Here is a 14,335-nt window from a genome sequence, read left to right as displayed (position 1 = left end):
CCACCAGTCAGTTCTGTGCTACATGTCATGGCCAAATTACCACAGGATGATGATACAAGAATTTGTCTTATCCAAGGACATGGATGTCTCTGCTGATTTGGAAAACAGTGCTTCATTTTACTCAAGATAAGAGTGAAAAAGAAAAAATGTGATGTCATTGAATCACAAAATGGAAATCATTTCTTTAACAATGATAACAGTGGGAACAATTGTCTTTCAGCAATTCTATTATACATGTTTCTGATGATCATCCTGCTAAAGCCTGCTTTTATATCTTGGAATACACAAAACTTAGTTTCAGAAATGCTAAATTCAGGAATTAAGATAGCTCTGTATGCTTGGATAAAGCCATTCAGAAAGCTTTTCTCCATTTTAATTGTGACATAGGAGACTCCTTCTGCTGGTTAAAGTTACTTGATGTTAATAATAAATGTGGATTTGCAACTTGAATTAAAGGAAAAGGACAAACCATGTATTTATCATGTGTATTTTTCACTCTAGTTCAGACGACTGTTTTTATAAACGTATTTAGCAAACCAGCTCCTTGAAAATATGTCAGTTTTTCTCAACCACTTCAATTTTCTCTGAACTAAGGGCCCATGGATTTTCCATAGTTATAATTATTAAGAGAGCCAATGGGTTCAATTTCCATTAAAATGTTTCAAACCTTTAGCATCGCAAGTCCTCTTTCCTCTACTATTAGAGGAAAAGTAATTGGCAAAATTAATGACAATTACATTAAAAGTAATGGCAAAAACTGCAATTACTTTTGCACCAACCTAGAATTTCACCAACGCATCCCTCAGATGCCAGGCCATTGCTCCGTGCTCCTTGCCCTCACCACTTGATGTTATTAGCCACTTTGTTTCTGGACCTCTTTCCTCCTCACTTGAATATTTTCAAAATTTTCTTCCTATTACTGCTTCTTAGACCTATTTTTGCAAGATAATTTTTAGTTCTCATGAACTGATGAACATTTATGTGCTTTAGTACATACATGTATCTTATGTTTTTAAAAATGTATAACCAGTATACTAGTTCAATTTTACCTTAGATCCTACTGTTTAAGGGGATAAAAATGCACTCTTCGGCTGACCTAAATCCATCCCTTTCTTCAAATTTTGTGAGCTTCTAGATTAAATAGTATCCACTTTTTCACAACTCAGCCTCTCAAAACTACAAAATTGCTTTATTCCCAAGGAGTTTGGTACTCCAGTGTTACATGGTAGCTGAAACAGTAGAACTAAGCACTGAATTTTTTTTGTTAATGGTATTGTTCATCTTTGAAGAAGAATACAGTCAGTATAGATTCAATTGTAAGGCAATGATGCAATCTCACCCTGTGTCCTCTTCCCATCATTCTAAGCACACTCTAGTTATTTCTACTGCTCTTTCTTGACCTTTTCTTAATTAAGGTTGTAACAAATAAATCTCCAAAGAGAAAAGCTCAGAGTTTGTCACTACCAGCCATTTTCCCTACTCAAGTGATTCATCATATTGACTTGATGGTTACTTAAGACCATAAATCTGTCTCAGCAGAGACACCTTGCATCTGCTTGATGAAAGCTAAATGTGATTTGTATTTTGAAAACAAAGCAGAATTTAAGACCAACCAATCAATGAAGGGGGCTTTGTTTTAATAGATGCACCCTCCATATTTCTCATAGTTTTTTTCTATCCTTAAAAAATTCCAACTTTTTCAAATTTCTTATGTTTTCTTCCCTTTTCTTTATGTTTTGTTAGAGCCTAACAATTCCTCACAGCTGTCATGATTCTATAAGTAATGTAATGACCTCTTACCTCCTTTAACGTCATTGTAGCTACAATGCTTTACCATCAAGTCACAGTGAGACATATAATAATAGTAATAATAATCGTGTTTGTAAAACACTAACCTCATGCCAAGCTCTATGTTCAGAGCTTTGTATACATAATTTCTCCTTAAAGTAGTCCTTAAATTTGTTCTTAAAGTAAGCCCATGGAGTAAATAAGATCGTCCCCCTTTTATAGATAAGTAAAGGTATCATTTTAGAGAGCTTACCTGACTCTCCCAAAGTCCCACAGCTATAAAAAGTGGGACAGAGATTTTAACCATTATCCATCCAAGTTCATAACCACTGCGTTTCATCACCTTTTTTAAAGTCTGCATCAACACATGCCTTTCAGGATCCTTTGTGGATACCTCCTTCACACTGCATCCTCCACGTATTTACTGAGACTGCATATCTTATTCTAGTGTTTTTATTTGATTTTAGCAAACACTTTGAGCACATACTAATAACAGGAATGGTGATTCTTAAAAGTTACCTTTTATGTATGCAGTTCCTTGAGTTGTGACTTCTCACGTTAATTGTAAGCTTCAAAAAGGGCAAGAGTTTTGTCTTCAGTTTCTTTTATCTCAACAGCTGGAGTATGAATACTAAATTTTGTATTTATGAAATGCTTCAAAAATTACAGAACCTTTTTCCACAAATTATTTACTTTACTTCTCATAGTCCTAGAAGGTTGGATATGATTATTTCCATCTCACTGTTTAAAAAATATGAGCTTTGAGACATTAAGTGACTTATCTAAAGTCACATGCTAGTAAGTGCTTGCAAACAGGTCCTATGACACTGGGTCCCATCTATTTTCCACCCCATTCCTTAGCCTCCTTGTCTGTGCACCCTTCATGAGATGCTCCGCAAACAGGAACCTTATAGCCGTTCTTTATGAAAAGCTTTGTTTTTGCCGTTATTCAGACATAATCCTGATTAACTCTATGCGGGGGTCTTCTACCCTATATTAACTACTTAACACAATGGGAAACTGACTTATTTGTAATAGTTGGCTACTAAAGAAACACTTATGTCATTGCTGGTTCTGATGTCAGATAAATAAAATAAATAACCTGCAGCTCAGGGGAGAATTTCTGCTTCCTTCCTAATTCAACGAAGTTTTAAAAGCCTTAATAATTTGTGTGCATCTTCTTCATTGCAGGAAAAGGAGTCTGAAAATGTGAAACAGTAGGCTTTTACTACCTGTCCCCAAAGCTTGTCAAGTGCCTGGGCTTGCTAGTTTATAGCCAGGGTCTGTAGTGGACCAACCAAATGATTTGAAACCAGCCCAGAACTTCTATTTCTAACCATTGTCACTTGATTAGACACCTAATGTCATATGACTAGGTTAAAATTGTTCTGCTTATATTTTTCTCAAGTACAAGAAAGTGTACATTTGTGTTGCCAATAGATTTCTTCGTAAGTGGATTAATAATCCATCTAGTTTAAAATTGTTCCACAGTATTTTATGCTTTGGGGAAAAAAGATGTCTAAGAATGCCTATTTCAGAATTTCATTTACAAGGTCTAAATTTTAATTAACTTGCATGCTTAAAACTCTTTAATAGATCCCTATTGAACCTAGTTTACAACCTAGACCACTCACCATGGTGTACAAATCTGCATGTAACTTAGTCCTTGCCTATTCCTTTCTCAGCCTCAGATCTCTTAGGGTTCTCCTATTCAATCACTACATTTATTCATGTCAGTTTTTGATCAATTCCTTCAACAAACCAAGTTCTTTCCTGCCTCAAGACCTCAATACTAGTTCTCCCCTCTGTCTGGAACATTCTTTCTCATTTCACCCCTACTATATGCACATGAACTTGCTTGTCTAGCTTCCAATCTTAGATTAAAGACACTTCCCCCAATAGGTCTCCTATATTAGTCTCTATTACAGCATACTATTTTTATTTTCTTCTTATCAGCTGCAATCATAGTTTGGTTGGTTGGCTGGTTAGCCGGTTGGCTGGTTGGTTGGTTGGTTGGTTGGCTGGCTGGTTAGTTTGTTGGTTGGTGGCTGGTTGGTTGACTCACTACTTACTGTATCTTCAATGGGGCAGGAACCCTCTCCAACTTGTTCACCACCTTATCTCTGACATCTAGCACAGTGCCAGGCACATAGTAGGTGCTCTGTAAACATCTGTTGATATTGTAGAATATCAGTAGTGCTATAGCTAAAAAATTCCATCTTACCCTAAACAAAATTGTTAGGAGTAGTCAGAAACTTTACTAGCAAAATTAGAATTTTTACTATTTAAAAAAAATCACTGTTATAGAGTAGCACTTAAATTGAACATTTAGTATAGGAGTATAAAATAGATGAAAAATTAAAGTATTAAGCTTTGTGTAGAGGGTAGACATGGGCAAAGTAAGCACCAGCAATTCACTGATATGGACAGAGCAACTAATAGGGTGTTCTAAACCTTTTTTTTTACACTTAAAGTGATAATTGGGCAAGAATTTTTTAATTTTAATGCCCCCTCTATTCTTCATCTTTGTATTAGTTTGCTAAGAATGCCAAAACAAAATGCCATACTTGATGGCTTGAACAGCAGAAATTTATTTTCTTACTGTTCTGGAGGCTGGAAGTCCAAGACTAAGGTGCCAGCAGGGTTGGTTTCTCCTGTCCTTGACTTGCAGAGGGACACCTTCCTGCTGTGCCCTTAACTAATCTTTTCTCTCTACCCCAGTGTCTCTTCCTCTCCTTAAAAGAACATCAGTCCTATGAGATTAGGGCCCCACACTATGAACTCATTTAACTGTAATGAAAGGCCCTATCTCCAAACATAGTCACACTCTAAGGTACTGAGGGTATTCATATGCTTTAGCATATAAATCTTGGGGGAGACACAGTTGAATCCATAACCCACTTCACTACTGAATCCACTGAATTGTATGCCTTTAATATTTTTAATGTGTAGGTCAAGATTTGACTGACTGTCTTTAATACATTTTGTTGATTTTGAAAAATGTGAGTTTACTGCAATCTTTTCAAAAAGAAATTATAATCTGTTGAAAGAAAAAAAGAAGAGTTATCTACACTTACTGACAGTGTCTCTTTTATACGAGTTTTCATTTCCTGTTAACACAACTAGAATCCTGGAAATATAAATCTCAAGACTGTCACATCAGGAACAGTTGGAATAGAAGGAAATGGGGGAGTCTGAGAGTTTTTAGAAGGTAGAATGTATGACCTTGACTGTAACTTAGGGGGTTATTGAAGTCAGGGTCTCGATACAGGAGTTTAAAGGTCTCCCTTAAGGAAGCCATTATTGTGGTAAACTCTTATTGCTATCCATGAAGATTGCCATTTCATGATTTCTTGTCTTTTTTTGTTGTTCCAAACCACTGAGGGCCACTACACTAAGCTTTGAGAGTTAGTTTCTTTCCCCATTCTTCAGTCCCATAAAACCACTTCTCGGTCCCCATTGTCACTTTGTTCCTTTCTACCCTGACTCTCTTGAGCTCGCTGACTCCTAAATGCCAAAAAAAAGTGCTCTATTCCCTTAGCATTTTGCTCTAAACCAACTGCCAAAGATAGGAAATAATCTAATAAAGCAATCTTCCATTTAAGTTAACTAATAATGCTTTCTCAGGCACTAATCCTTTTAATAGAAGAGTAGTATATGAAACTCAATGGCCTTCTAAATTAATTTCTAGTAATAAATTTCCCATCACTATCCAGAGTAGTAGAAAAAATATGAAAAGAAAATATAGAAACATTTATATATGCTTTTGCTTTTACATTTATATATGCTATATTCTTTGGATCACAGTATTTTCTGGTTGACTCCCCTAAACTGGAAAGCAGAAAAGGCCCAGAAAAAAATCAAAGGAATGTGAACAAACCCTGAGTTCCCAGAAATCTTTGCCAGATCACAAGCCCTAGCTTTCACAAGCCCTAGCTCAGCTGGGGCCACTTGAGTTTCCTAGAACGCCATGTTGAAATCACTGGCAACACACACTGGCCATGCATTTCAGGTAGAAAGTGGAGTGTTTTCAAAATAATGGATTTTCCCGCTCTGAAATGCAGTCAACACTGCAATCACTTTTTAACTCATCATAGTCTCGTAGCAAGATTACTGATTATAAAGTCCTGAAATGAATAGCTAGGGCTGGAGAAAGTGTTGGAATTGGTATTTATTTTAATGATTTAGGGATTATTGACCATTCATTTTCAACTATTTGTAATTGAAGTCTTGAAATAGAGAAATTTATCAGAGGAATGCTTCCTTCACCCTTGTGTAATTTGAACATGCTGAAATGGCACATGTGGACCCATAAATTGTTCATGTGCACAAAGGGGTAATATATTACACAGGCCCTCATTCACTCAGTGCTGGGGGAGGAAAGGCATGGAAGTATGAGTTATCGCTTGCTATACAGAATCCCATATCTTCACGTCTTACATTTCCAGGAAGCTTTTTAAAAACATAACCTTCGTATTACTTACACTAGCTAGTCATTCATTTTAAGAGATACTTTTATCAGAAGATTTTATCAAGGTTTTTAAAATTATTTATCAAAATACAAATGTTTCTGACAAAGTCACTTTCAAGGTGTCAAAGAGATCATGTTCCTGGGCCTGGAGCAATGGGCATTGTAATCTGCACACACTGTGTTGAATTAGATGTATAGTCTCTAATACATGAGCCAGAAATGACAAACATGTTAAAATCAAATTCGGTTGTCTCTTTGTGGGGTAGTTTGATGTCTAAAGAAAAGACAGTGTAACTTTCTCCTTTTCATTGAAGCTGTAATAAGGAATTCAGTTATTATTTTTAACCATTGCAGAATGCAGACATTGTTTTAAAAAGGCAGACATCTGCTTTAAAGCATCAGTGTTCCAGAGCTAACTCTGCCTTTGCTCTTAAAATTATTTTCTTACTCCAAATCTAAACTTGTGTACTGAATAAAATCTCAGTCCACTGGGATTGATACTATACATTATGTAAGCCCAATATCCGACAATTTTCTGTCTTAAGGGAATGTTTATATCTGTTAAATACTCATGAAAAATGCTCTCTTTTATATCGTTTATATTTCGGCTTCATTTCACGTATTTGTGTTTTCCATTTTGTTTTCAAGATCTTCTAGATCCTTGATACTCAGTGTTGAACCAGTACACTGGACCAATATTGTCAACATTTCTTGGAAGCCTATTAGAAATGCATTTTCTCAGGTCCCACCCTCCCAACCTCCCCTACCGTACCACCACAGAACCAGAAACTGCATTTTCACAAGATCCCTAGGTGATATGCTTACACTTTAAAATTTGAAAAGCACTGCTCTAGATAATTGTCAGATGGCAGATGATATTTTGAAAGAGATGAGGATTACTAATGGATATGAACATGTTACTTAAAAGACAAAATAATAACAACATTGTATTAACTAATATTTTTGAGCACCTCACATGTTCCAGGCATCACACTCTTTTGATGCTTTTTGCATATATTATCTCATTTGAGCAAAAGGAAAGAGAAGCCTCTTTTTCTGAGGAAGGAGAAATCAGTTGTTAGATAGGGAAATCCAGGGATGTTCTAGTTATTTATTATACCTCAGAGAAAAGGGCTAAGTCTAGAGTGGAAGTATGCACATGAAGACAGCTATAGCTTATATATGTAAGGAGTATAGGCTAGAGCAGAGATGATGAAGACAGGAATGTCTTATGAATGACCAGGAAAAAAAAAAAAAAAAAACCTGTTATATAGTGGATTTAGCCAACCAGAGAAGAGCTATTTGAAAGTGACATAGCCAAAATGCTGAAAGAACATAACTACTCACCCATCTTCTCACTTCAGAACAAAGGTTAAAACACTATGTTTCATGTTTACTCTATTTTTAAATGTACACATAAATGATATAATAGTATGTTACTTGATACGGATCTAAGTGATTACAATGAATAATTCTTACAACCTTAATATTGGCATAAGAGGGTGTCTTTACAATATGTATTTATGAGTTAATTTCTTTAAATACGAGCTGTAAGTATAAGAATGGATGCAGAAGAATATGTTTATGAATGAGAGGAACTAGTTTCTGATCTTGATTCTGAACTGAAACATACCACAATAACCGATAAGCCAAACTACAACCAACTAGTCTGTTAACAAGATTAGTGCTATTGGTATGTTTCGTAGAATTATTTTTAATGGCACCCAGAACTTAGTCTTGAATGGAGGATTTCAGAGAATGAAGTTTTCTGAAATACAGAAGAATTAATAATGCTTCTATTTGCATTAGTTTTTAGGAACTCAGATCATCCTTATTCTAGTATGAATAGTTTCTGTAAATTTATAGGAGGCACTAAAAAATTCCATTAATGTCATTGGGAGTCACTACTATAATTCTGTTTCTCTGGAAGTAAATATAAAAGGCAGGTTATAAATAGGTAGGAATAATATAGATGAGACTTGTATTAGTTACCTTATGCTGCATAACAAATTATCCCAAAAGTTAGTAGTTTAAAACAACAAACATTTATCATCTCAGAATTTCTGTAGGTTGAGAATCCAGGTTTGGCTTAGCTAGGTCCTTCTGGTTCAAGGGCTTCCATGAGGTTGCAATCAAGATGTCACTTCAGGCTGTGATCTCATCTGAAGGCTCTACCAATGGGGATTCATTCACGTGTTAATTGGCTTGCTTGGGTTTCTCATCACCTACATCTTTCCGTAAAGGCTGCTTTATGACCTGACAGCTATTTTCTCACCAGACAGACCAAGAGAGCTAAAGAGAAAGCAAGCAAGCCCAAGATGGAAGCCATGGTCTTTTTATAATCTCATGTTGGAAGTGACATTCCATTCCTTCTGCCATATGCTATTCATTAGAAGCAGATTAGTAAGTCCAGGCCATCCTACAGGGGAGGAAATTACATGAGAATGTAATACTAGCAGGTAGGGATCACTGGACATTGACCACAATGATTTTTTTTCTTTCTTCTTGCTTTCATATTTTCTAACATGTTAATTTTGGACATGTGTTACTTGTGTAATAAGGAAAAACATTAAAGGCAATAAAAGTAAGGAGAAATTCTTCTTACATCAGATGTATTGATCAGAATAGTCACCTCTCTATGAGGCTTTCTTAGTAAGATAATTGAATTGACTGAAGATAGGATTTATTAATGACTTTCCTGACTATATACTAGATCATGTTACAAATTCAAGTCGAGATTGTTAATCTAACAGGGTTTTGTGTCACGTGCAAATTTTTTGCACTGAAACATTGAAATAGTAAAAACTCCTGGTGGTAATAAGACTGCGGCAATCTTTCTCAGTTTCCCAACAGTCTCCTTCTTGCTCTGTTCTTAATAGCATGCTTGAGAGTTCAAACCGGCTTGATGAAGAACACAGGCTAATCGCCAGGTATGCAGCAAGGCTGGCAGCAGAGTCCTCTTCATCTGTAAGTAGTTGGAGTAAAAGGATTCATCTGTTGGCATCTGGGATCCTTGAATTTTATATGTCATGTTTATTGTTATTATAGCTGGTGCTGATTACCAGGACAGTTTGTGCTAATTTATTGTGCATATGTTTGTTGCTATGTTTGTGGTGTCTTGGTGGTGAATTTACAGTTTAAAAATGGAAGACTTGAGAAACAAAACCATCCACAGTAGTGTGACCCTGGAGTCAAACTGGAATCCTCGCATCCCCCTTCACTCAGTGTCAACTCCATATGAAGGCCCGAGGAAGGGGGCAAGGACTGGTTGTGACTCCTTTAATGTATTTAAAGCAGGTGTGGTTAGTGAAAGCACTAAATTTAAGGTAGAGTAGTTGCAAGTGACGCTTAAAATATACCAGTAGAAATAATAAAGCTTACTCCATTTGTGTCTGTCTCTGAGACAAAAGCAACTGTCAGCTCGACACATTGATTTGGAATTCATCTGTGCTGACTGAGGGTGAGTTGCAATTAGTGCGTCAAAAGGACAAAGAGTGGTGGGGAGCAAGTGAGGAAGCCGTTGCCTGCACCTCTCACGTCAGATGTTGCAGTTATCAGAGCCCTTCATGCTGAGCATTTAACCTAATGATCCCAGATGGCAGCTGCATAATGACCCATTGCATTAGCCCTGGCACGTGCTCTCTGTGACATCCACGACTGTAACACTGTTAGAAACTACCATGAGCAAGATAGAAGGGATCCAGGGCAGGCTAGAAGTGTGCTGTGTGCCCCCAAAATCAGATGTGGTGAAACAGAGATGTAATTGGAGTATATGAAATTTTAAGGGACATAAGTAAGAAGCAAACGTGTTAAAGAAAATCGAAATATAAAATCAGCTGAGAATATGGGAGAACTAGATTTTAGGACAAGCAACGCCTCTAGGAGTCACTTGAAAGTAAAAGCAAAACAAGGTTTCTGGAAAAACCTCTTTTCCAAGTTTTCTTGCCTTTATCCATGCATATACCTCTATAAACACAGGCTATGGTATACCAAGATATGGGATTAGCAATGTGTGTCCCAGCTCTCCATGACCTCATGCAAAGCACTGCTTCTTTGAGTTCAGTCTCCTCGTCTGTACATAGGCGTAAATATGCTCATTATATATGTCAGTGCTGCCATTATTAGCATCCACTGAGACAGTAAAATGTATGAAAGTACTGCATAAACCAGCAATTACAAAATGGCAGCCTGCAGACCAAATTTGTCCCCCAGAAATGTTTTGTTGAGCCCTACAGTGTTTTCAATTCTTTATTCAATGTCAGGACTTACAAATCAGATGGTTTTCATTGAAAGTCTGGATTTTCATCTTATCTTAAAAGACTGACCAGATCAGATGCATATTCCTTCTGACAGCAGGCAGCTGGAGTGGAGGCATTCCTCTGCTGCTTCAGACAGGGCAAGCGTGTGGCACTTTGCCACAACCCTTACCCTGGGCCACCTCTCTCCCTTGGGTTACCTTCCGTGCCCCTTTCAGCATTTGAGTTAGTGATCCCTGGCAGACTGCTAAATCTCCATGCACGTTATTATTTATATGTGCACTAACTTATCCAGTCTTGTTCCATTTCTTTCTAGAGAACATTAGTAACTTGTGTTCCTTGCCTACATACACTATATATAACCTTTGTGGATCCATCATAGGAAAGATACCATCCACACATTAATTTTAGTTCCTTTGCAAATCTTCATAACCACATATTAAGAATAGTATGATTAGCTGAATAAATCATGATTAGTAAAATGACACTTGGTTAGAAATGAGCTAGAAAGGTCATTTACTTGGGTCAATGTTTTTCTGTATAATTCCTGATCAATTAATATACATAGCAAAGCAATAACTGAAATTCACAACTGGCTCAGAGAAGTTTCTACCATTTATCAATACATAAAGTATATGCCAGAAAAGGAAGTCTTATGTAATGAAATCAGAAGAAAATCTTGAACCACAGGTCAGTGCTGCCATATGCCAGAATTAGCTATTGAAAGTCATTTAGAATCTAAAATGTAGGACCTCAAAATTTCTTGTTAGCTACACAAGTCATTCTTTGCTGAAAAGAGGTGTCAATTAAAATGCATAGACAGCTTTATAAAAGCAAAACCTCTACAAAAGTTCATCTTTCCTACAGTTAGGTTTATGGACATTAAAAAGCAGGACAAGATTCTCTGCATCTGGCTTAGGCAACAGTTGCCATTTTTAAAACCTTTGCATTCTTCGGTAGAAAGATTAGTTGTGATTTTTAAAAATTTGTTTTTAAAACAATAAAAATTGGTGTGGAGGGCCGGGTGTGGTGGCTCATGCCTGTAATCCCAGCACTTTGGGAGGCCAAGGTGGGCGGATCACGAGGTCAGGAGATTGAGACCATCCTGGCTAACACGGTGAAACCCCGTCTGTACTAAAAATACAAAAAATTAGCCGGGTGCGGTGGCGGGCGCCTGTAGTCCCAGCTACCTGGGAGGCTGAGGCAGGAGAATGGCGTGAACCCAGGAGGCGAAGCTTGCAGTGAGCTGAGCTTGCACCACTGCACTCCAGCCTGGGCGACAGAGTGAGACTCCACCTCAAAAAAAAAAAAAAAAAAAAAAATTGGTCTGGAGGAATTTCCAAAATGTACTGTAAGGCAAAGAAAGCAAGACACAGACAAGTGTACATAATCTGACCCCATTTTTGTAAAACAACACCAAATAAATCCTTGACTAAATATACATAAATACACACAGATATATATGGCATGTATACCAGTTGTTAAAACTGACTGCATTACTGAAAATGATGGCCTGGAGTGGTGTGAAGGTAGAAGAAGCAAATCAAAGAATATACATGAATATGTGAATTCATCAATCTAAAATTACATGTGTGAATAAAGAAATACATAAAAGTTTGCTGATTAGAAGAATCAGAAAAGTAAGTCTTACTAACGATGACTTTAAAACTATATTGTTATTGATTTATTTTTGTGAGATGGAATCTCGCTGTCACCCGGGCTGGAATGCAGTGGCATGACCTCAGCTCACTGCAACCTCCATCTCAGGCTCAAGCGATTCTCCTGCCTCAGCCCCTCAAGTAGCTAGGATTACAGGTGTGTGCCATCAGGCCCAACGAATTTTTGAATTTTCAGTAGAGATGGGGTTTCCCCATGTTGGCCAGACTGATCTCGAACTCCTGACCACAAGTGATCCGCCCGCCTCAGCCTCCTAAATTGCTGGTATTACAGGTGTGAGCCGCCACGCCTGGCCTAAAACTATATTTTTAACTGTATATTACAGTAGTTGAACAGTAACTCTAGAGAAAGCACCCTCTCAACAGTGCAACACCTTTTAAAGCCACCTATAATGAAAGAATAGGTACAATGAGGATAATGTGGCAAAAATAAAATCACTTCCCAAAAATTTTCAGTCAGAAAACTGAAAAATCATTTTTCTTACCTTTTGTGTATTTGCCTGCCAGAGAATTCTGTTCTGTCTTCCACCTCACAGATGTGCTCCGGATCCACAGAAAAGCTGGTCCATAGGAGAAGAATGGCAATTGAATTTTATGTATTTGCTTTCTTTGTTTTGATAGAAATAATTCCCTCCTCCTTGTCTGCATATCTCATGACTCCTGCCTTCCCAAATACATAGGTTCACATTCTCAATATGAAATCTTACCAACTACTTATTTTACAGCAGCCAAGTCAGCAGAGAAGTGCTCCTGACATCTCTTTCACCATCGATGCGAATAAGCAGCAAAGGCAGCTGATTGCTGAGCTAGAAAACAAGAACAGGTGAGGCTTTGTAAACGTGCGGGCTTGTTTGATCAACGTGCGCATTCATTAATAACCTATGGTCGTGCTTTAAAGTTTCAGGGCTTTACACCCCGTATGCATACTCAAGGGAAGACTTCTACAGTCAGTGATGCTCATTTCCAAAAAGCTGGTCTTTAGATCTTTAGAACTTCAGAAGCTTCATGAGAAAACTGCGTGTGCGTGTGTGTATATAGTTCTGAGATGTCAATGCAATTAATGTTGCCCCTCTAGACGGTCTCACTTCCCTTTTGCTGACATACTTAATTTTGTTCAAGAGCTTCTAGTGCAGGAGGAGCCTCCTGGGTACTTGGTAGAAGGTGTCTCTGCCACCCAGAAACAGGTAGGAGGCTCGCCGGAGAGACCCCCTGGAGGGACCCTGAGCTAAAGAGGCATCTGGAGAGACACCACCATCACCCCGTTACTCTAGCCAAACATGCAAAGATCTCCACCTGCAGCCCATCAGCAGGTTCTTCCTCTGTTCAACACAGATTGACTCATAGTCTGCCTCCACGGCATACACCCCAAAATTGTCCAGCTCATCTCCGCCACCACCCAGTTCAGCCTGTCCTTTTCAAAAACATCCATCTTATGTTATTCCAGGTTTAAACCCTCTAATGTGTTCCCATCACACTTCCGTTAAATCCCACTCCTCTTACCGTGACCTGCAAGGTCCTACCTGACCTGATTCCCTCCTGCCATTCCAGCCTCAGCTCACCTTGCCCAGCACACTCCCGCCTCCCGTGTCTTCCTCCTGTCTTACAGCCTTTGAACTGGTCATTCCCTCAGCCTAGAAAGCTCTTCCTCCGGGTCTCTGTGTGGATGGCTCCTTCTCACCACTGAGGTCTCAGCTCATTTATCACCTCCTAAAAGACCACCTGTCTCATCCTGCCTACTCGCCCCAGCCCAGAAATTAGCCTCAACTACATCCCCCTGTGTGTGGGGGGAGGGCGGCGGGGGGGTGTCACTTATCACCGTCTGAAATAACCGTGTGTGTTTCTTTGTTTATTATCTGTCTTCCCTGACTGAAACAGAAGTTCTTTGAGAACAGAGTCGTGGCTAAATGGTCCCTGGAGCCCAGAACCAGGCCTGGCAATTGTAGAAGCTCAGTAGGCATACATTGAGTGAGAAAATGATGAATAGCTGAGTTAAATCTCAAACTTGGTGCTGAGGAAACCCAACATGGAACAATTTGTACTAGGTTGGTGCAAACGTAATTGTGGTTTTTGCCATTATGTTTTATTACTTTTAATGGCAAAAAGCACAATTATGTTTGCACCAACCTAACACATTCTAGTAACAT

General features: G+C 38.2%; 1 protein-coding gene and 1 long non-coding RNA gene across 14 annotated transcripts in view; one reads left to right on the top strand and one right to left on the bottom strand.

Annotated features, from left to right (window-relative positions):
- The window catches only part of DTNA (dystrobrevin alpha), a 386,077-nt gene that overhangs the window by 334,373 nt on the left and 37,369 nt on the right, over positions 1–14,335 (top strand). For 12 of the 13 annotated variants that reach the window (XM_023207708.2, XM_023207706.3, XM_023207705.3 and 9 more), the window contains 2 exons: positions 9,139–9,226; positions 12,917–13,014. In XM_023207708.2, the coding sequence (XP_023063476.1) occupies positions 9,139–9,226; positions 12,917–13,014 (186 nt within the window). The remainder of the gene's footprint in view (positions 1–9,138; positions 9,227–12,916; positions 13,015–14,335) is intronic. The other variant, XM_023207719.3, reaches the window with a different exon arrangement.
- LOC111539731 overlaps positions 1–14,335 on the bottom strand; it is a 126,912-nt gene that overhangs the window by 104,501 nt on the left and 8,076 nt on the right. Inside the window, exons 2-3 of the long non-coding RNA XR_002730760.1 lie at positions 12,899–12,997; positions 12,677–12,751 (exon numbers count right to left, since the gene is read on the bottom strand). This is a non-coding gene — a long non-coding RNA (uncharacterized LOC111539731). The remainder of the gene's footprint in view (positions 1–12,676; positions 12,752–12,898; positions 12,998–14,335) is intronic.

This window comes from Piliocolobus tephrosceles, chromosome 18 (assembly GCF_002776525.5).
Source record: "Piliocolobus tephrosceles isolate RC106 chromosome 18, ASM277652v3, whole genome shotgun sequence".
Lineage (NCBI taxonomy): Eukaryota > Metazoa > Chordata > Mammalia > Primates > Cercopithecidae > Piliocolobus > Piliocolobus tephrosceles.
This window is presented reverse-complemented; position numbering and strand designations above follow the sequence as displayed.